Here is a 23,554-nt window from a genome sequence, read left to right on the forward strand (position 1 = left end):
GTAAATCTCCTCTGCACCCTCTCAATAGCTTCCACATCCTTCCTGTAGTGAGGCAACTAGAACTGCGCACAGTACAGGGTCTTGCAGAATTTCCAGAACTGGTTTGGAGGAATCATTGGTAACAGTTCACCCCCTCCACATTCCATGAGTGCTGGTTGCCACTAACTGGCAGGGCATTGCTGCCCCACCATCTTACTCAGATCTTACATTTCGTTTTATACATTCTGCTAAGGGCTTAATTTGGTTCTGAATTTTCATCATGAACTGTGGCATCTTTGAGCCAGAGTATTGCCTCACAGACCCCACTTACAGCACAGACCAAAAGATTAATGATTCAGCCCTTGATCACCCTCAGGAGGCCGGATAACCTCCTGTCAACCACTGGCCAGCTGTTCTGTTCCTATCACAATACAAGATCCTAATCCTGAACAGTATAACATTGCTATCCCAGTAGGTACAGCCCAAGCTCTGACCAAGACCGCAAGAAACTACAAATGGTCATGAACGTAGCAAACCAGCCTCCCATCCACTAACATTACCTACACTTCCCGCTGTCTCAGAAAAGCAGCCAGCATAATCAAGGACCTCACGCTCCCCGGACATACGCTCCTCCCTCGGGAAAAAGATACAAAAATCTGAGGACACGTACCGACTGACTCTTAAGAGTCATGGAGGTTTACAGCATGGAAACAGGCCCTTCGGCCCAACTTGTCCATGACACACAGTTTTTAATCACTAAGCTAGTCCCAATTGCCTGCATTTGGTCTATAGCGCTTGAAACCTATTTCACTCATGTAACTGTCTAAATGCTTTTTGAAAGACAAAATTGTACCCGCCTCTACTATTGCCTCTGGCAGCTCATTCATAAGAACATGCGAAGTAGGAGCAGGAGTAGGCCATCTAGCCCTTCAAGCCTGCCCCGCCATTCAATAAGATAATGGCTGATCTGAAGTGGCTCAGTTCCACTTTCCCGCTTTCTCCCCATAACCCTTAATTCCCTTGTCTGCCAAAAACCTATCTACCCATGTCTTAAATATATTTAGTGAGGTAGCCTCCACCACTTCAACGGGCAGAGAATTCCAGAGATTCACCACCCTTTGAGTGAAGAAGTTCCTCCTCAACTCCGTTCTAAACTGCCCCCCCTTATCTTGAGGCTTAGCCCTCTAGTCCTGCTGTCCTTTCTGAGCGGGAAGAATCTCTCTACCTCTACCCTATCCATCCCTTTCATTATCTTATACGTCTCTATAAGATCCCCCCTCATCCTTCTAAACTCCAACAAGTACAGACCCAGTCTATTTAGTCTCTCTTCATAGTCCAACCCCCTCATCTCCGGTATCAGCCTAGTGAACCTCCTCTGCACTCCCTCCAAGGCCAAAATATCCTTGCGCAAGTGCAGCGACCAAAATTGCACACAGTGCTCCAGCTGCGTCCTCACCAGTGCCCTGTACAGTTGCAGCAAGACCTCCCTTTTATATTCTATCCCCCTCGCTACAAAAGGCCAGCGTCCCATTCGCCTTCTTGATCACCTGCTGCACCTGCAGACTGGGTTTTTGCGACTCATGCACAAGGACCCCCAGGTCCCTCTGCACCATAGCATGCTGCAGCTTTTCGCCCTTTAAATAGTAATCCCTCCTACTATTATTGCTGCCAAAGTGGATAACCTCACACTTGCTAACATTGTACTCCATCTGCCAGGTCCTCACTCACTTGCTCAGCCTATCCAGGTCCCTCTGCAGACTTTCCACACCCTCCGCACAATTTGCTTTTCCATTCATCTTTGTGTCATCAGCAAATTTCGTCACCCTACACTCAGCCCCCTCCTCCAGATCATCTATGTAAATGGATATAGATACTCACCACCTCTGTGAAAAAATTGCCACTCTGGACACTTTTGTATCTCTTCCCTCTCACCTTAAATCTATGCCCTTTAGTTTTAAACTCCCCTACCTTTGGGAAAAGATGTTAACTATCTAGCTGATCTATGCCTCTCATTATTTTGTAGACCACTTCTAGGCCTCCTACGTTCCAGGGGAAAAATGTCCCAGTTTATCCAGCCTCTCATAACTCAAACCATCAAGTCCTGGTAGCATCCTAGTAAATCTTTTCTGCACTCTTTCTAGTTTAATAATAACCTTCCTATAATAGGTTAACCTAACTAATGTCTTCTACAATTTCAACAAGATGTCTCAACTTCTATATTCAATGTTCTGACCGATGAAACCAAGCATGCTGAATGCCTTCTTCACTGACCTGTCCACCTGTGACTCCACTTTCAAGGATCTATGAACCTATAGCCCCAGCTCTCTTTGTTCCGTAACTCTCCCTAACACCCTACCATTAACTGAGTAAGTCCTGCCCCAATTCAATCTATCAAAACACATCACCTCACATTTATCTAAATTAAACTCCATCTGCCATTCGTCAGCCCGCTGACCCAATTGATCAAGATCCCATTGCAATCCTAGATAACCTTCTTCACTGTCCACTATATCTTGGTGTTATTTGCAAACTTACTAACCATGCCTCCTATATTCTCATCCAAATCATTAATATAAATGACAAATAACAGTGGACCCAGCACTAATCCCTGAGGCACACCGCTGGCCTCCGGTTTGATAAACAACCCTCTACAACCACTGTTTTATGTTGTCAAGCCAACATTGTATCCAATTGGCTACCTCACCCTGGTTGCCGTGAGATTTAACTTTATGGAGCAACCTACTTTGTGGTACCTTGTCAAAGGCCTTGCTGAAGTCCACGTAGACAACATCAACTGCACTGCCCTCATCTATATTCTTAGTTACCCCTTCAAAAAACTCAACCAAATTCATGGAACATGATTCTCCACTCACAAAGCCATGTTGACTGTCCCTAATCAGTGCTTGCCTCTCTAAATGCCTGTTGATCCTATCTCTCAGAATACCTTCTAACAACTTACCCACTACAGACGTCAGGCTCAAGAACAGTTCCTTCTCTGCTGCCATCAAGCTTTTGAATGGACCTACTTTATATTAAGCTGATCTTTCTCTACGCCCTAGCTATGACTGTAATGCTACATTCTGTATCCTCTCCTTTCCATCTCCTCTATGTACTCTGTGAACAGTATGCTTTGTATCACACGCAAAAACAAATACTTTTCACTGTATCCCAATACTTGTGACAATAATAAATCAAAAGTTACCATCCACGTTGGATCACATGCAAATCTTGCAAGAAAACAAATAAATGTCTAACCGCACCAATTAGTTAAGTAAAAATGGAATATACACCTATCATTTAGGAAGCACCATACCACATATTACAGCAGGTAAAACTCCGATAGTTAGCAACACCATGAATTCCATAACCAATCCATGCAGTCTGGCTAAAGGAAAGACTTTGCTTAATTGTACAGCCATCAGTAGAGTTGAAAATCTGAATTCAGAGTCTGACCCACTGTGTACAGTCGCTAGTTAATGATTGCAGCCAGGATAAGCTGGACTTGAGATTTCTGATCCGATGCCAACCATTTTCTGCAATGTTTAATTTGCTGTTTGTTTTGCTGTTGAGACTCTAACCATTAATCTATCCAAACGGTGGGAGGGGGACACCAGGTCCAGTGATGCGATTTCTGGTATTCTCCCAATGCCAAATAATACACATTTGACAAAACACCCTTCTTTATTCTGGACACAAGCTGAGAACCCTCCAGCGTAAGTAGGCCCTGACAGAGGGAGGGCTTTCTGAATACTATGTTAGTTGCTATTCTTCCGACAGGAAGGAAGGAAGCCAGTATCCATGCAGGGAGCAGCGGTGGCGACTAGACATCACTGGTGTATTTCCTGGCTGTTGCCTGAAGCATGAAAGGCTACAAAGTTCAGGCACCTGTTTAAAAAGGTGCTGTACGGTTGGATGAGAAATGGGCACCTTGGGAGGTTTAAAGTATAGTTTCTGACCCAGAGACTGTTCAGGTGTACTTTTGGCAGTACTGTGGTGTAGAAGGCGGAAAGGTTCCAGAAACGGTTCGGGTAATAAGGTTAGTGGTACGGGCAGCACAGTGGTTAGGCGGGTCACGGTGCCAGGGACCCGGGTTCAATTCCGGCCTTGGGTCACTGTCTGTGTGGAGTCTGCACGTTCTCTCTGTGCCGGCATGGGTTTCCTCCGGTTTCCTCCCACATTCTAAAAACGTGCGGGTTAGGTGGATTGGCCATGGTAAACTGCCCCTTAGTGTCAGGGGGAATGGTAGAGTAAATATGCAGGGAAGGTGGGGGGGGGCAGGGTTACAGGAAAGGGGTTTGGGTGGGATTGTTGTTGGTGCAGACTCGATGGGCTGAATGGCTTCCTTTTGCACTGTAGGGATTCTACGAGAAGCTGAAAATTCGCTCATACTAGAGTGTCAGGAATTATCTTGTAGGAAACTCTACTCCATCAGTCGTAGATATTGGTGGGACAGAGGCAATGCTCCCTGTATCTGGATGCTCCAGGCTCAGGTGGAAACCAGTTTCAACTCTTGACATATTCATGGAGCCAATTCACTCATTAACAGCTCCCACAGAGATGAGTTCATAACTAGACCACCCATTTTAGTGACTTCTGTTGAGGGGTTAAGCATTGGGAGACGCTATCTTTCAGATAGGTAATTTTCTGTATCCAAGGGGGGACATCAGTTAAATCTGACAGATACCACCTCCGGCAGTGCAGCACTCCCTCGGTCCTGCATGGGAGCGTCTGCCTAGATTTCGTGCTCACTTTTCTGGAACCTTCTGCTTCAGAGGGGAGAGCATTACTGCTTGATCACTGCTGCCACTTGGCAGTAATATACCTGCTCTGTATGTGATGCATTTTAAATTGTGCTCACAGCAGTGAGAAGGTAAGAAGTCGGTTTCTGATTAAATACTGGGCCATAGCTTGCTGACGGACTTGGAAGTGGATTTGGGGGGGTTTGGGACCAATGATTAATTGAATGCTGTGTTTAAGCACAGAATCAGTGTTTACAGGAGACAGGTTGCAAAATACTCTCCAGCATTGACAGTAATGGATCAATCTAGTTACAGGAACACTAGAAACAAACAATGTATAGTCAGCGTTCCGGAAAACATCTCACTGACATTGATTGATGGTTCTGTAATATTGGACCCAAAGAGGGAGGATTTGGGGATGAGGAGTAATGAGCAACGTATGCACAGAGCTGCCTAGATCACCAAGAAGGTTGGGAAAGTGCCTTGACCTCAAAGCACACAGCCAGGAAGAGCGTCTATCCAGTGGAATCTCACAGCAAGCCTTGTCAGAATGGGATCGGAGTGAGGTTTCCTCCCCTTGCAGTCTGGACACAACCTGTGTGTGATTCCCAGTCAAAGTGAGTCGCAGACCCTCACCACCCAAGTGAATTTTTCACATCACCACATACACTAAGTGTTCTCTTTCTACCCTGTACATGAAATAGCATTTTATTAAATTTTAATTAGAAGGCATTTTATTTTATTTGAATCCAGATGCCCCAGCTTTGACAAAGGCTCATCTGGACTCGAAATGTCCGCTCTTTTCTCTCTTTACAGATGCTGCCAGACCTGCTGAGATTTTCTCTTGGTTTCAGCTTCCAGCATCTGCAGTCATTTGCTTTTATGATTACGGACTCCATCTAGTGTCCATTGCAGGAACCACACACTGAGGTTGCTCTGTATGTTTACAGCTCGAGCCACTGTTACTTATGGCAGTTGAATGGAGAATATATGTCTCCAGTGCCTTAGCTGATATCTAAGAATTACCCAGTGTGCGGTTCTCCATGCACTGGGATTTGTGTTGGTTTTCCTTTCAATTCCAACTTGGAAAACGCATTCAGTAACCAACTACAAAGGCTAACAGAACTAAATCACATTTATTTACACTTCAATTATACAGAAGCAGTAGGCAAGTGCTGCAAAGTGGATGATATCACAATCACTGTGTAGCAATTCGACCTTGTAGGAATATGCTCACCTGAATAGACTATATTGTAGATTAGCATAGACTCCTGACAGTGCAGAAGAGGCCACTCGCCCTGTTCACTCTGCATCGACTCTCCAACATAGCATCTTACCCAAGCCCTGCCCTCTGCATTAACTCCGTAACCTCATGCATTTAGCATGGCCAATCCACCTAACCTGCACATCTTTGGACTGAGGGAGGCAACCAGAGCACCCAGAGGAAACCCACGCAGACACAGGGAGAATGTGCAAACTTAACACAGACAGTCAATCAAGGTCAGGAATCGAACCAGAGTCCCTGGCACTGCAGGGAACCAGTGCTAACCACTGTGAAGCCCACAGTGTCTAATCTAACACTTGCAATCATTATTGTTCTTGAATCACGATCATATTTTCTGGTGCCATTCTGTTCAGTATTCTGGGCCACCCATTCCCGAGGAGGGAAAGATCGAGTGCTCAGGACTAGCTAAAGGACATAAACAGCACATTCCAACAAAATTATTTTGGTCAACGTGTTAGGATCAGTCCACCCAACAATTCCCTATGGCAAGACTACGGACATAGTGTGTGGGTTAATAAATGTAACCTTACATTGGCGACATCTATAAATGCAAGCTGTTGTTGTGTGGAAGACAATTGGGTCAGTGTACTTTCACTGTTTAATCTACTACAACACCATACAACTGCAAGCTAATCCAGAGCTCAAGGTCTTTAAATTGTGTCCTGGAAACATTTAATCTGGTAAAATCTGTCACTGTCAGATACCTGGACGCACGATGATGCCACTACCTGGGATCTCGAGATCTCCAACATCTCAATGCTACCTCTCCACAGGTCAGCTGTCCACAGCCTCGCGAGCGGCTGACAGAACCACAACACAACGAAAGGGGAATGAGACAATGTCAACTGGCAGCTCTTCAAATCCTCCCAGTCTGCACAAGGTGAGGGATGGTCATGGCCCCACCTTCATCAAACCTTCCTTCACACACTCTTCATTTACAGAAAGTTCAGCCGGGCTTTATTACGTGTTGCCATGGTCACCAGCTGAGCACTGGGGGGAAGCCATTTGGTCGCTCAGTGTCCCACAGGAAGTGATGTCAAACTCTGTGCTTACTCCGGTAGGCTGAAGGCAAAAAGAAAACACACAAGGTTAGAGTTCAAAAGGGGCAGGGATCCGGAATGGAGCTGGAGGGGGGGGAGGAGGAGATTGACAGTCGATCACAGAGAGCGGACGTAACTAGGTTCACACATGGAGCAGTTTGTCACAAGTAGGGTTACATTAATACTGCAGTGATGTTTTTGTGAAAATCCCCTAGTTGCCACACTCCAGCTCCTGTTCGGGTACAGCGAGGGAGAATTTAGCCTGACCAATGCACCTAACCAGCACGCCTTTCGGACTGTGGGAGGAAACCAGAGCACCCCGAGGAAACCCACGCAGACGTGAGGAGAACATGCAGACTCTGAACAGACAGTGACCCAAGCTGGGAATCAAAACTGGCTGTGAGACAGCAGTGCTAAGCACTGTGCCGCAATGCCACAGAATTCATAAAACAAATTACAGTCTGCACCTTGGGAGAGGAGGTCCAATCATTTTGCACAATGTTCAACACCATTCGCAACTCCTCAGATACTGAAGCAGTCCATATCCAAATGCAGCAAGACCTGGATAATATTCAGACTTGGGTGGACAAGTGGCAAGTAAAATTCTTGACAGGTAACAGCAATCTCCAACAAGAGAGGATCTAACCATCACCCATTCAATGGCATTACCATTGCCGAATCTCCCACTATCAACATTCTGGGGTTACCACTGACCAGAAACTGAACTGGACCCAGCCATATAAACACTGTGGCTACCACAGCAGGTCAGAGGCTAGGAATACCATGGTGAGTAACTCACTTCCTGACTCCCCAAAGCCTGTCCAATATCTACAAGGCACAAGTCAGGTGTGTGATGGAATACTCTCCTCTTGCCTGGTTGACTGCAGCTCCAACAATACTCAAGAAGCTCAATACCACGCAGGACAAAGCAGCTTGCTTGATTGTTACCCCTTCCACAAACATTCAATCCCTCCACCGCCAATGAACAGTGGCACTAGTGTACCATCTATAAGATGCACTGCAGGAACTCACCAAAATTCCTTAGGCAGCACCTTCCAAACCCACACCTATTACTGTCTAGAAGAATAAAGGCAGCAGATACCAGGGAGCACCACCACCACCTGGAGGTTCCCCTCCAAGTCACTCACCATGCTGATTCGGAAATATATCACCATTCCTTCATCGTTGCTGGGCGAAAATCCTGGAGCTCCCTCCCTAACAGCACTGTGTATGTAGCTACACCTCAGAGACTGCAGCGGTTCGAGGAGGCAGCTCTCCACCAACTTCTCAAGGGCCACGAGGGATGGGCAATGAATGCTGGTCGAACCAGTGACACACCACGTCCGTTGAATGAATTAAAAAAAAGCAACTTACAGACAGGTCCTCAGGGTGGGGCAAGGGGTGTGAAGAGAAAAAGGAGAGAGAGAGAGAGAAAAAGGAGAGAGAGAGAGAGAAAAAGGAGAGAGAGAGAGAGAAAAAGGAGAGAGAGAGAGAAAAAGGAGAGAGAGAGAGAGAAAAAGGAGAGAGAGAGAGAGAAAAAGGAGAGAGAGAGAGAGAAAAAGGAGAGAGAGAGAGAGAAAAAGGAGAGAGAGAGAGAGAAAAAGGAGAGAGAGAGAGAGAAAAAGGAGAGAGAGAGAGAGAAAAAGGAGAGAGAGAGAGAGAAAAAGGAGAGAGAGAGAGAAAAAGGAGAGAGAGAGAGAGAAAAAGGAGAGAGAGAGAGAGAAAAAGGAGAGAGAGAGAGAGAAAAAGGAGAGAGAGAGAGAGAAAAAGGGAGAGAGAGAGAGAAAAAGGGGAGAGAGAGAGAGAAAAAGGGGAGAGAGAGAGAGAAAAAGGGGAGAGAGAGAGAGAAAAAGGGGAGAGAGAGAGAGAGAAAAAGGAGAGAGAGAGAGAGAGAAAAAGGAGAGAGAGAGAGAGAGAAAAAGGAGAGAGAGAGAGAGAGAGAGAGAAAAAGGAGAGAGAGAGAGAGAGAGAGAGAAAAAGGAGAGAGAGAGAGAGAGAGAAAAAGGAGAGAGAGAGAGAGAGAGAAAAAGGAGAGAGAGAGAGAGAGAGAAAAAGGAGAGAGAGAGAGAGAGAGAAAAAGGAGAGAGAGAGAGAGAAAAAGGAGAGAGAGAGAGAGAGAGAGAGAAAAAGGAGAGAGAGAGAGAGAGAAAAAGGAGAGAGAGAGAGAGAGAAAAAGGAGAGAGAGAGAGAGAGAGAGAAAAAGGAGAGAGAGAGAGAGAGAGAGAAAAAGGAGAGAGAGAGAGAGAAAAAGGAGAGAGAGAGAGAGAAAAAGGAGAGAGAGAGAGAGAAAAAGGAGAGAGGAGAGAGGACAGTATCTATGATTTGTGGGCCAATCTTGCTGGTCTAGAGCTGGAGGAGGTTGGGTGCCCACCCTGTGCACTTTTGCCTTTCCACACAGCATGCACTGCCCACGTACCTGCCGAGATGATTTCAGGATAGTTACAGTGCGCCTGACGGAGTGCGGATCTGCTCCATCTGTCCTGTGTTGGAGAAGGACGCGGACATTGGGAACATAACTCCACGAGCGTCCCAGAGCTGGCTTCACACCCCCGCCACGATCCTGGACCACACAATTTGTCACCTGGCAAGTGAGGACAGTCAATGTTAATAAGTCAACGAAAAGGGAGGACCTGGTCAATATCACCCTGCTGTTATAGGAACTTGCTGTGTGAAAAGTGGCTGCCACATATCCCACAATAGTAGCCACACTCCGAATTGTCAAACACTGTCTCTCCAGATCAGGAAAAGCAGCACTTTAAGTGAAAGTGATTTTTACTTCATCAAACTGCAACCTGGCACAAACCTCTGCCTTCAGGCAAGGAGGAAATCTCAACAAATGTACAAAGGAACAAAGAGAGATAACTAATTATAGAACAACTATATTTATATACCGCCTTAAAGGTAAAAAAATGTCTCAATGGATTTCCCAGGAGTAATATAAAAGAAAGTGTGACACTGAGCTAGTAAAGGGATGTTAGGTCAGATGATCAAAAGCCAGGTCAAGGAGGTAAGTTTTAAGGAGAGACTTAAAGGAGGAAAGAGAGTTAAAGTTTATTTATTAGTGTCACAAGTAGGCTTATGTTAACACTGCAATGAAGTTTCTGTGAAAATCCCCTAGTTGCCACACTCCGGCACCTGTTCAGTTACACTGAGGGAGAAAATGTTATAGCGCTTAATGTAAAAAAGGATAGCAAGAGTTTTTATAAATATATAAAAAGGAAGAGGCTGGCTAGGGTGAACGTTGGTCCTTCAGAGGATGAGAAAGGGGACCTAGTGGTAGGGGATGGGGATATGGCTAAGGTATTGAATAACTTTTTTGTTTCTGTCTTCACGGAGGAGGACATGAATAATTTGCCGGGTGTTAGCGATGGAAAGGTGGTAGGACTGGAGGGTCTTAATGACATTACTGTTACTAGAGAGGCGGTGCTCGACAGACTGGAGGGACTGATTGTGGACAAGTCCCCAGGACCGGATGGAATGCATCCGAGGGTTCTGAAAGAAATGACGGAGGTGATAGTGGATGCCTTGGTGGTTATTTTCCAGACGTCGCTGGATTCCGGGGAAGTGCCGGATGATTGGAAAACGGCTAATGTTACGCCGTTGTTTAAGAAGGGTGCCAGGCAAAAGGCGGGGAATTATAGGCCAATTAGTTTAACATCTGTGGTAGGTAAAATGTTAGAATCTGTCATTAAGGAGGAAATTGCGAGGCATCTTGAAGGGAATTGTTTGATAGAGCAGACGCAGCACGGTTTCATTAAAGGGAAGTCGTGTCTGACAAATTTACTGCAGTTCTATGAGGATGTGTCTAGGGCAGTGGATAGAGGAGAGCCGGTGGATGTGGTCTTTCTAGATTTTCAGAAGGCATTTGACAAAGTACCTCACAAGAGGTTATTGCAGAAGGTCGAGGGACATGGAGTTGGGGGTAGGGTGTTAGCGTGGATAGAGGATTGGTTGTCAAATAGGAGGCAGAGAGTGGGGGTCAACGGGTGCTATTCGGATTGGCGGATGGTGACTAGTGGAGTGCCCCAGGGGTCGGTGCTGGGGCCTCAGCTATTTACCATTTATATAGATGATCTGAAGGAGGGAACCGAGTGTAGGGTGTCAAAATTTGCTGATGACACCAAGATTGGGGGAACGGCAAATTGCGCGGAGGGTGTGGAGTGTCTGCAGAAGGATCTAGATAGGCTAAACGAATGGGCCAGGAAATGGCAAATGGAATTTAATGTTGGCAAGTGTGAGGTGGTCCACTTTGGTAGGAATAATGGTAGGAAGGACTATTACTTACGGGGCGAAAAACTGCAGCAGGCGACGGTGCAGAGGGACCTCGGGGTCCTTGTGCATGAGTCGCAAAAACCCAGCTTGCAGGTGCAGCAGGTGGTCAGGAAGGCGAATGGGATGCTGGCCTTCATAGCGAGGGGGATTGAATATAAAAGTAGGGAGGTCTTGCTGCAGCTGTATAGGGCATTGGTGAGGCCGCAGCTGGAGTACTGTGTGCAGTTTTGGGCGCCGCACCTGCGCAAAGATATTTTGGCCTTGGAGGGAGTGCAGAGGAGGTTTACTAGGCTGATACCGGAGTTGAGGGGGTTGAGCTAATGAGGAGAGGCTGAATAAACTAGGATAGAGGTGGAGAGACTCTTCCCGCTCAAAAAAGTCAGTAGGACTAGGGGGCACAGCCTCAAGATAAAGGGGGGGCGGTTTAGAACGGAGTTGAGGAGGAACTTCTTCACTCAAAGGGTGGTGAATCTCTGGAATTCTCTGCCCGTTGAAGTGGTGGAGGCTGCCTCGCTAAATATTTTTAAGACGCGGGTTGATGGGTTTTTGATAAGAGAGGGGATTAAGGGTTATGGGGGGAGGGCGGGAAGGTGGAACTGAGCCGCGACAGATCAGCCATGATCTTATTGAATGGCGGGGCAGGCTCGAAGGGCTAGATGGCCTACTCCTGCTCCTATTTCTTATGTTCTTATGTAAACCAGAGCACCTGGAGGAAACTCATGCAGACACAGGGAGAATGTGCAGACTCCACAGAGACAGTGACCTGAGGCCGGAATTGAACCTGGGTCCCCGGCGCTGTGAGGCAGCAGCGCCAACCACTGTGCCACCTGGAGAGAGGTGGAGAGAGAGCAGATTCCAGAGCCAGGGGCCTTGGCAACTGAAGACACAGCCACCAATGGTGGAGCAATTAGAATCAGGGATGCTTACAAGGCCAGATATAGATAAATGCAGATGTCTGGGAGGGTTGTGCAGCTGGAGGAGGTTACTGAAATGGGGGGGGGGGGGGGGGGGAACGAAGTCACAGAGGGTATTAAAAATGCAGATGAGAATTTTAAAATCAGGATGTTGCTTGACCAGGAGCCTGACTCGGTCAGTGAGCACACAGGGTGTGGGGGGTGCAGAGCTTGGAGTAAGTCAAGACACGAGTAACAGAGTTTTTCCCTTTTACAGAGAGTAGAATGTGGATATTTGCTCAGGAGAACTTTGTAATGGTCAAATCCGAACACAGTGGCTTTAGCCATCCGAATATTTCATTGGAGAAACCTGCCCATTCAAAACTGGATATCACAAAAGGTGGCCATTCAGCCCACTGTACTAGTGTTAGCTCTTTGAAAGGTCCAATTCATTTCACTCCCCTCCCTCATGATGTAGAGATGCTGGTGTTGGACTGGAGTAAGCACAGTAAGAAGTCTCATGACGCCAGGCTAAAGTCCAACAAGTTTATTTGGTATCACAAGCTTTTGGAACGCTGCTCCTTCATCTGGTGAGTGGAGAGGTTGGTTTCACAAACACGGCATATATAGACAAAGACACAATTGTAAGATAATGGTTGGAATGCAAGTCTTTATAGATAGACAGTGCGAAGGGAGAGAGGGTTAAGCACAGGTTAGAGGTGTGAATTGTCTCAAGCCAGGACAATTAGTAGGATTTTGCAAGCCCAGGCCAAATGGTGAGGGTGACACGTAGTGTGACGTGAACCCAAGATCCCCATTGAGACCATCCTCATGTGTGAGGAACTTGGCTATCAGTTTCTGCTCAGCGACTCTGCGCTGTCGTGTGTCCTGAAGGCCATCATGGAGAACGTTTACCTGAAGGCCAGAGGCTGAATGCCCTTAATTGCCAAAGTGTTCCCCAACAGAAAGGGAACACTCTTGCCTGGTGATTGTTGTGCAGTGTCCATTCAGCTGTTGTCATAGTGTCTGCATGGTCTCCCCAATGTACCATGCCTCGGAACATCCTTTCCTGCAGCGTATCAGGTAGGCAACATTGGCTGAGTCACAAGAGTATGTGTACCTGGTGAATGGTGTTCTCATGTGAGATGATGGCATCTGTGTTGATGAACCGGCACGTCTTAGAGGTTGCTGTAGCAGGGTTGTGGGGTGTTGTGGCCGCTGGGTATTTTGCTGTGTACAAAGGTCTGTTTGAGGTTGCACGGTTGTTTGAATCTACAACATCTTCGAAGCCTTCAACATGTCATTGATGAAGGTGAACATCTCACCAGGGCCATTCCCACACCCCCACTTCTTGCCTTCAAAGAACTGCACAATCTCAAACTGACCATTGTCTGCAGCAAACTACCCAGCCTTCAGGAGAGCAGTGACCACAACACCACACAACCCTGCCACAGCAACCTCTGCAAGACAGGCCAGATCATTGACATGGATGCCATCATCTCACGTGAGAACACCAGGTACAAGGTATATACTCTTGCAACTTGGCCAACATTGTCTACCTGATACACTGCAGGAAAGGATGTCCCGAGGCATGGTACATTGGGGAGACTATGCAGACAATGGATGAATGAACACCGCTCGACAATCACCAGGCAAGACTGTTCTCTTCCTGTTGGGGAACACTTCAGCGGTCACGGGCATTCAGACTCTGATCTTCGGGTAAGTGCAGCCTTCAAGACACACAAGGCAGAATCGCTGAGCAAAAACTGTTATCCAAGTTCCATACACATGAGGACGGCCCCAACCGGGATCTTGGGTTCATGTCACACTATCTGTAACCCCCACCATTTGGCCTGGGCCTGCAAATTCCTACTAACTGTCCTGGCCTGAGACAATTCACACCTCGTTAACCTCTCTCTACTCGCACTGTCTGTACCTGTAAAAACTTGATTACCTGTAAAGACTCGCATTCCAACCATTATCTTGCAATCGAGTCTATGTCTATATATGCCCTGTTTGTGAACCCAAGGCTCCACTCAGCTGATGAAGGAGCAGCGCTCCGAAAGCTCGTGATTCCAAATAAACATGTCGGACTTTAACCTGGTGTTGTGAGACTTCTTACTGTGCCCACCCCCAGATCACTGCAGGCTTTCTTGTTCGGGTATTGATTCAATTTGAAAATTATATTAAATCTGCTTCCATTGTCTTTTCAGGCATTGCTGAATAGAACAACTCACGCCCTTAAATAAATTCTCAAATTCCCTCCACTTCTTTTGTCAGTTTTTCCAAATCCATGTTCCCCACCTTCCTGTTTCTCCTTATTTGGTCGATCAAAACCCTCCATCATTTTGGTGAGCCCGATTTTATCTCCTTATGGCTTTCTCTACTCAAAGGAGAACAATCCCATGTCTCCAGTGAAGGAAGTTCCTCCACATTGAGTCTGATTCTTGTGATTCCTCTCCGCATCGCAACAGTCAAAATTTGGGATGATGCTTTTCACTCTTAGCCCCAAGTCCCGCTGAACCAATTATTTTGAAGTAAGCAGGTCAAAGTGAGCTTTCAGTACTTACCACAACAGCCACACCCAGCTCTCTGGCCAAAGTCTTCAGTTCCCTCGCAAGCTGCATCATGAGAGACATCCCTAAAACAATAAATCCAAACTGTAACGATTCTAATCGGGCCACTGAGCTCGGCCTGTTTGAATACGAACTCCCTGATTAAAGGTCAGATTAATGGTACAAATCAGGGAGTCCCATGCTCTGTAAACAGGAGTGTCAGTTCCTCCGACACTCTGGATGTGGACTGTGGGCATTCTGTGTAGTGCTGTTGGATCTTGTAAATAAAGGAATTTTGGTGAAGGGACTTCCACCTCCGAGGACTTATTACACAAACACACAGCGATCAAGGAGTTGAATTGCTCTGAACTCTGGCTTCAGTCTTGGGAGTCAAAGGCAGCACTGCAGGGGCTGAGGAACTCTCCCCGTTCACAGTACGGGGGTTTATCTCTTGGAGACTAGCAGCAGGCTTAGGCCATTCAGCCCTTCGAGCTTGCTCCACCATTCCTTATGATCATCAAATTCAATCTCCTGCCTTCCCCTCGTATCCCTTCAGCCCGTACAGCAATATTTAATTTTGTGTTTTGGCCTCAACTACATTCTGTGATAGTGAATTCCACACATTCATCACACTCCGGGTGAAGAAATTTCTCCTCCTCTCAGTTCTAAAAGGTTTACCCCTTATCCTCAAACTGTGACCACTCGATCAGAGGGAGACAACGATCCCATGCTCTCACTGCCTCAGTCAGCTCCTGAGAGCTGGAGGTGCTGCCATAGTTTCCTGATGCTGCACCCTTGGGTGCTGCTTGCCATCCCGATTGGAAGAGGCTGTTCTCCTCCCAGGCAAACGCTGTGCTTGACGTAGTCCTGACACACCAGGCAAGAGGATCAGGCCCCCCCGCCCACCCCCAGCCTTTCAATTACATCCAGACCACTTTGTATCTTCATTCGAGTTATCTGCCTCTGTTTCATATTCTCAATGCTCCCAGCTAACAGGAACCTTCTCAATCTCAGTTCTGAGAGTTTCCATTAACCCCAAGGTCAGCAACCTTATGGCAGAAAGTTCCTGAGTTTCACTCTCAAATGCTTCCTTACGTCCTGCCAAACTGGCTCGAATTTTAAGGATATGTCCCTTGCTTCTGGGCTCCCCAACCAGGAAAAATAATTGCTCTCTCTTGCTGCCTTATTAATTATTGGAATCAGTTTAAACATCTCAATTAGATCACCCCTTAATCTTCTGTTTGTGAAAAAACACTAACCGTGTACCTGGCTCTCCTGGTACACCAGGGGCAGAGTTTTCCCATCCTGCCTGCCACAGGAATCAGAGCAGGCGGGACACGGATCAAAGATCTGCTGACCCCGGGTGGAATTTTCCGGTTTTGAGACTAGCAAAGCTGGAAAATCCCACCCCAGGGGTTTGACCTCTCAGGGCATCCTGCCCTATGCGGCAGAGCTGAGAATGTGCACTTCCTGCGGGCACAGACTCACAACCCTGTATCCTTGTGTCTCCTCAAACGCCCACCTTTAACCCCAGCCAGCCCACCCAAACGGAGCTTTTCAAACCCATTCTCACCTTCCAGCTGCTGTCCGCCCAGGATGGAGGAGAGCACAGCAGTGACAGAATCGATCACCACGGCTTTCACACAGGCACGAGCACCTGTCACCTGCAGACACAGGAAAAGCATTCAGCAGGAAATTCAGAACTGCGCCCACCGCACTCTCAATCGCCCCCCTCCTTGTGAGTGCCCCCTCCCCTGCCCCCCTCCCCGCGTGCGCCCTCTCCCTCACAACCCCCACTGCGCACCCCCTCACCCACTCTCTGCGCATGCCCGCTCCCCTCCACCAGCCCCCTACCCCCACGCGTGCCCCCTCCACCAGCCCCCTCCTTGCGCGTGCACACCCTCTCCCTCCACCAGCCCCCTCCCCGCACACCCCCCCCTCCACCAGCCCCCTCCTTGCGCGTGCACACCCTCTCCCTCCACCAGCCCCCTCCCCGCACACCCCCCCCCCACCAGCCCCCTCCTTGCACGCGCACATGCCTCCTCCACCAGCCCCCTCCCCGAGCGCGCCCCCCTCCGCCAGCCCCCTCCCCGAGCGCGCCCCCCCCTCCACCAGCCCCCTCCCCGAGTGCGCCCCCCTCCACCAGCCCCCTCCCCGAGCGCGCCCCCCTCCGCCAGCCCCCTCCCCGAGCGCGCCCCCCCTCCGCCAGCCCCCTCCCCGAGCGCGCCCCCCCCTCCGCCAGCCCCCTCCCCGAGCGCGCCCCCCCTCCGCCAGCCCCCTCCCCGAGCGCGCCCCCCTCCACCAGCCCCCTCCCCGAGCGCGCCCCCCTCCACCAGCCCCCTCCCCGAGCGCGCCCCCCTCCACCAGCCCCCTCCCCGAGCGCGCCCCCCTCCACCAGCCCCCTCCCCGAGCGCGCCCCCCCTCCACCAGCCCCCTCCCCGAGCGCGCCCCCCTCCCTACACATACACCCCCTCCCTCAGACCTCCACCGCATGCTCCCCCCCCCACCTCAGCCCCCACGCGCTCTCCCTCTGCCTTACCTGCTGTGTGAAGCTCATTCTGAGGTCCTGCAGGGCGTCCAGCAATCGGAACACGTCAAACACGCGGATCACCTCTATCCGCTGGAGAGCTTCACTCTGCCAAAGGCGGGAGGAAGAGGGAATGTGAAAAAGGAGAGGGAATGTCGAGGCTGGAATAGACAGAAAGCTGTGAATCTGTGTGGCAGCAAGCGCACCTCCAGATGTTGCTGAAGTTTCGTGCAGGCAATGAGGTTTTTTTTTGAAAGAAGGCTGAGAGTGACACAGTCAGAGCTGAACCAATCCTACCTGTCCTTCCACACTGTCCGCCTGCTTTTGGATGAGCTGCAGGAGGCGAGAGGCAGTCAGTCCCCCGGTCGAATCGATGTACAACACTTTCTGCTTCAGCGCACACGATATGTTCACTGCTAAACTGAGGCACACCTTTAACCAAAGGGAATGAGAGAGGTTAATCTGCACGTTCACCTTTATCCCCAGACTGTCAGAGTAACCCACTGGCAGAACGCAGTGGACAGCAAGAGCTTCTAAAAGTATTTAAAGAGGAAGAGAGAAGCTAAAGTGAATGTTTGTCCCTTGGAAGATGAGACTGGGGGATTAATAGTGGGGAACGCAGAAATGGCTGAGACACCAAATCAATATTTTGCCTCAGTTTTTGCAGGGGAGGACACTGCTACCATCCCAATAGGCAATGCAGAGGTTACAGAAAGGGAGAAAATTCAAATTATCATCACGAGGGAAAAAGTACAGAGCAAACTATTAGTATTGAGGGCAGACAAGTCCACTGGGCCTGATGGCCTACATCCTAGGATCTTAAAGGAAGTGGCAGTGGAGATAGTGGACCCATTGGGTACAATATTCCAAAATTCCCTGGATGGGAATGGCTACGGTGAATTGGTGTAGAGATGCCGGGATAAACACAGTAAGAAGTCTCACAACATCAGGTTAGAGTCCAACCAGTTTATTTGACAGTAATTTTACAAGCTTTTGGAAACAGTGTTCCTTCGTCAGGTGTCTGAAAGCTTGTGGGATTACTATCAAAGAAACTGGTTGGACTATAACCTGGTGTTGTGAGATTTCTTACTACGGTGGATTGGAACAGTGCTAATATCAAACTCTTATTTAAAAAGGGAGGGAGACAAAATGTATTACATCCGTCATTAGGAAATTGTTAGAATCCATTATAAAGAATGCCATTGAAAGTCAAAATACAATCCATCAGAGTCAGCATGGTTTTATGAAGGGAAAAATCACGTTTGACTTATTTCCTTAAGTTCTTCAAAGATGTAACGAACAAGGTGGATAATGGGGATCCTGAGAATGTAGTATATCTGGACTTCAGGAAGGCATTTGGTAAGGGGTTACACAAAAGATTAATAAAAAGGTTAGTTCACATGGGGTTAGGGACAATTTATTAGCTCGGATAGAGGATTGGATAATCAACAGAAAGCAGTGAATGCGGATAAATAGGTCTCTTTCTGGCAGGGAAGATGTAACCAGTGGGATATCAGTCCTCAGGCCCCACCTATTTACAATCTATATTAATGACTTGGATACATGGAAAGAAGATACTATAGTCAAATTGCAGATGACACTGAAATAATAAGCTGTGATCACGAAATAAGAAATTTACAAATGGATATGGACAGGTTAAGTGAATGGGGCAAAATGTAGCAGATGGAGTTTACCGTGGATAAGCATGAAGTGATCCATTTTGGTCAGAAAAATTCAAAGGCAAATTATTATCTAAATGGAGGAAAGCTTTGTAGTGCTTCAGTGCAGAGGGATCTGGGTGTCCTTGTGCATGAATTGCAGAAAACCAATTTACAAGTACAGGAGGTAATAAGGAAGGCAATGGAATCTTGGCATTTATTGCTAAAGGAAAAGAACATAAAAATAGTGAAGTGTTGCTGCTACTGTACACAGCATTAGTGAGAATATTGTGGAGTTTTAGTCCCCTTACTAGGAGGGATTTTGTTGCATTGGAGGCAGTTCACTCGATTGATTTCAGAGATGAGGGGTTTGTCTTCCAGAGAGAAATTGAACAGTTTAGGTCCATACTAGCTGGAATTTCGAACAATGAGAGGAGATCGAATTAGTGTGTACAAGATGATCGGGGGATTGACAAGTAGATGTGAAGAGGATGCTTCCTCTTGTGGGACAATCTAGGACAGGAGGTCATAGGTCGAGAATAAGGGGTAGCAAGATTTAAAATTGAGTAGGAGAAACTACTTCTCCTAAAGGATTTATGGAATTCACCATTCCAGAGTGCGGTGGATGCTGGGAAATTAAATACATTTGAGATAGATAGATTTTCAACTCGTGATGGGGTTGAAGGTTGACGGAGAATGGGCAGGAAGGTTGGAGTTGAGGCTGAAATGAGGTCAGCCATGATCGTATCGAACGGCGGAACAGCTCGAGGGATTGAATTACCTGGACCTGCTCCTAGTTCCTATAGGCTGGCTGCTGGGATAATGCCTGGCAACATTTTGGGGGAAGGGATCAAGCAGTTGGAAGATCTGAAATAAATTGCGAATAGACAATCATGACTTTCACCTGGAAAATCTGCAAGGTTTTGAAGCATTACTGGTGTCAAAGTTACCTGTGTTTTCCCGCAGCCTGGTGCGCCAACGAACTCTGTCACCTCACCGGTGTAGAGGCCCGAGTCCAACAGAGCATCCAGTCTGCAGAGAGAGATGATATATTTTAACAGTGGTTAGTTCAGTGGAAGGCGGCCAGAGAGCGCAGGCCTATCGGTGAGCCCAGGCCTGGGCTCTCCTCTGTATGTTAATTATCCTCATTTCCTTCTGCAGGTGTATGAATGAGGATCAGGGAATCGGGAATGGTGCAAAATCACCAGGAATGATACTGGGATTTAGAGGGGTGGATGATATTGATGGGTCCAGTAATGCCAATCAGCACTGTGTAAGTATAGGGGCTCAGTGATTGAGGGGTGAAATTAGGACGATTGTTTCCCCCCCCGCGAAAGGCTGGAACCTCATCCCAAAGAGATTTGAGGGACAATTGAGAATTTCACCGCTGAGATCGATAGTTCTCGTTTCCGCGAGGGGATGTGGACCAAAGGCAGGAAGTCGAGCCGATCAGCATGAACTAAGTGGAAGGCACAGCAGGCACTAAGGGCTCACTCTTCTTTCAAACCTACACAACTCAGCGGGCAGTACCTACTTGTCGTTTCCTGTTGACAGGATGGCTGTGGATCCCAGAAGTTCCTCGTAGAGAACAGCCCCGTTGGAAGGGAAAGGAGAATACTGGGCAAGCAGCACACGCCTCACAGCGACCAGCGTCTGAGGAAAGATCCCAACATTAGCACCAGGTATTCAGATGCAGCACTCAAAACCAGAAACGGAATCGCCCAAATTCAAATTCCCAGCTGCCAGGAACTGGTTTCAGTTTAAGCTGCTTTCTGGAAAAGTGACCAATAAGCTGAGATATTGTTACAAACCTAACTGTAACAACAACTTAGATTTAAATACCACCTTTGGCATCATGGAACGCCTTCAGGTGCTTCACAGGAGGGGCATTACAAAATGGAGCATGACACCATGCCAGTTAGATCACTGGCATCCTATAGGGGAGGCAATGGCAGAGTGGTATTGTCATTGGATTAGATTCATAGAATCCCTACAGTGCAGAAAGGGGCCATTTGGCCCACTGAGCCTGCACTAACAACAATCCCACCCAAGCCCTGGAAACTCCACCCCCCTCCAATATTTACCCTTCTAGTCCCTCTGATACTTAGAGGCAATTAAGCATGGCCCATCCACCTAACCTATACATCTTTGGACTGAGAGGAAACCGGAGTACCCGGAGGAAACCCACACAGACACGGGGAGAATGTGCAAACTCCACACAGACACTGACCCGAGGCCAGATTTGAACCAGGGTCCTTGGCGCTGTGAGGCAGCAGTGCCACCGTAATACCCTAGTCATCCAGCGATGCAAAGTAATACTCTGGAGGCTGGGCTTCGAATCCCACCATGGCTGAAGGTGAAATTTAAATTCAATAAAAACATGGAATTAAAAGTTCAATGGTGACCATGAAGCCATCATCGATTGTCGTAAAAACCCACCTGGTGCACTAATGCCCCTTTAGGGAGGAAAGTCTGTCATCCCTACTTGGTGTCAGTAATGTGGCCAACTCTGAAATGGCCGCTCAGTTCAAGGGCAGTTAGAGACGGGCAAGAAAAGCTGGCCCAGCCAGCGAAGCCCTCATCCCCTGAATGAATAAATCCTTTAGGAAGCTGCCCTATCTGTCCCACTTAGATTGGGTGACTCTTACCTGCCCTCTGAAATGCTCTGGTTATCCATTCCATTCTATCACATCAAAGGAGGGTGAGTAACAGTGGGGAATAATTGCTGGTCTTGCCAAGGATGCTTTGATTCCTTTTGAAACAAAGGCAGCTTGAGACAGGGTGAAGGGGCTAGTAGCCATACGAAGAATCATTCACACTGCTAGCTGTGAGGAAGTACCCAAGGGTGGCTAGTTCTCAAGCAGAAACCCTGCAGGTATGAACCCTCACAGATTGTTAAACAACGTGAGGTTGCTCAGACAGCAGGGAGGCAACACGGTTTACAACTTGAACACAAACCTTCAAACCTTTCTCGCTCAGGAACATTCAAACACCAGAGGCCTTGGAAAAGGGGAGGATAATTGATATCTACAAGTCATTACGTCAAAGACCAGATAGTATATTCAAGCTTTTACACCAATTTTATATTATGATCAAGTAGACGTGCACATGTTGTGATTGGTTAATAGTATTCTTACCTTATAGAAACACAGACATTGAAACATAGAAAATAGGTACACAAGTAGGCCCTTCAAACCTGCAGCACCATCCTATATGATCACGGCTGATCATGCACTTTCAGTATCCCACTCCAGCTTCCTCTCCATACCCCTTGATCCCTTTAGCTGCAAAGGCCACGTCCAGCTCCCTCTTAAACACATCTAACTGGCTCCAACAGTTCTCTGTGGTAGAGAATCCCACAGGTTCATAACTCTGAGTAAAGAAGTTCTCCCTCATCTCAGTCCTGAATGGCTTACCCCTTATTCTTAGACTATGACCCCCTGGTTCTGCACTTCCCCAACATCGGGAACATTCTTCCTATTTCTAACCTGTCCGGTCCCATCAGGATTTTATATGTTTCTCTGGGATCCCCTCTCATTCTTCTTAACTCCAGCGAGTACAAGCCCAGTCAATCCAGTCTTTCTTCATGTCAGTCCTGCCATTCCAGGAATCAGTCTGGTGAACCTTCGCTGGACTTCTCCAATAGCAAGAATGTCGTTCCTCAGACTAGGAGACAAAAACTGCACAAAAAACTCAAGGTGTGGCCTCACCATGGCCCTGTATAACTGCAGCAAGAAATCCTTACTCCTATACTTAAGTCCTTTTGCAATGAAGGTCAGCACGTCATTAGCCTTCCTCACAGCCTGCTGTACCCGCATGCCAATCTTCAGCGACCGCTGCACCATGATACCCAGGTCACACTGCACTTCCCCGTTTCCTAAACTGCCGCCATTCTTCCTTCCCGTTTTTGCCCAAGTGGATAACCTCACATTTATCCACATTGTATTGCATTTGTCAAGTACTTGCCCACTCAGTCAGCCTGTCCAAGTCACCTCTTAGCATCTTCCTCACAGCACACACTGCCGCTCAGCTTAGTGTCGTATTATGCATGATGTAAACCTAATCAATAGTTGTGAGTGGATATAGATAACTTCTATACAAATGTACACCTCTGGTTGATATGTGGTAACTACTTGTAATTGAATCTGGAAGTATATTTGTTTGTACATCCAGTGCTCTGGACGGCATCACCACCTAGTGTGTTGATGTCCTTGCTATAGCTTGTAAATAAAAGCCAATTTAAAACTCCAAAATTCTTTGCCTGGTCACTTGAAGGGAACAAAGTCAGTCGGCACCTGAACACCAGCAGCACCACAACACAAGGCTGCACCATTCATTCATTCTGTCTGATATTGCCAAAACCCTCAGCAATAACAGCAACTGAAAATACAAGATCTTAAATATTACACAGGGTGCCTTTAGAGTTACTCTTCTTTTATTCATTTGTGGCACACGGGCATCGCTGGCTGGCTAGCATTTATTGCCTGTCCCTAGTTGCCCTTGGAGGGCAGTTAAGAGTCAACACACTGCTGTGGCTCTGGAATCACATGTAGGCCAGACCAGGTAAGAACGCAGATTTCCTTCCTAAAGAACATTAATGAACCAG

At 47.6% G+C, this 23,554-nt stretch overlaps 1 protein-coding gene across 2 annotated transcripts in view; it reads right to left on the minus strand.

Annotated features, from left to right (window-relative positions):
• Positions 1-23,554, minus strand: part of rad51d (RAD51 paralog D) — a 39,751-nt gene that overhangs the window by 12,652 nt on the left and 3,545 nt on the right. Inside the window, exons 3-10 of one of the 2 annotated variants that reach the window (XR_013889290.1) lie at positions 20,483-20,601; positions 19,899-19,980; positions 17,588-17,722; positions 17,303-17,398; positions 16,337-16,427; positions 14,779-14,849; positions 9,460-9,624; positions 6,708-7,065 (exon numbers count right to left, since the gene is read on the minus strand). Coding sequence is in view for 1 of the 2 variants with exons in the window: in XM_080210733.1 (XP_080066859.1) it covers positions 6,964-7,065; positions 9,460-9,624; positions 14,779-14,849; positions 16,337-16,427; positions 17,303-17,398; positions 17,588-17,722; positions 19,899-19,980; positions 20,483-20,601 (861 nt within the window). In the remaining variant the exon portion in view is untranslated. Of the gene's footprint in view, positions 1-5,609; positions 7,066-9,459; positions 9,625-14,778; positions 14,850-16,336; positions 16,428-17,302; positions 17,399-17,587; positions 17,723-19,898; positions 19,981-20,482; positions 20,602-23,554 lie in introns of those variants that run through there. The other variant, XM_080210733.1, reaches the window with a different exon arrangement.

The sequence above is a fragment of the Carcharhinus amblyrhynchos genome, chromosome 23, assembly GCF_965287045.1.
Source record: "Carcharhinus amblyrhynchos chromosome 23, sCarAmb.v2.hapA, whole genome shotgun sequence".
NCBI lineage: Eukaryota > Metazoa > Chordata > Chondrichthyes > Carcharhiniformes > Carcharhinidae > Carcharhinus > Carcharhinus amblyrhynchos.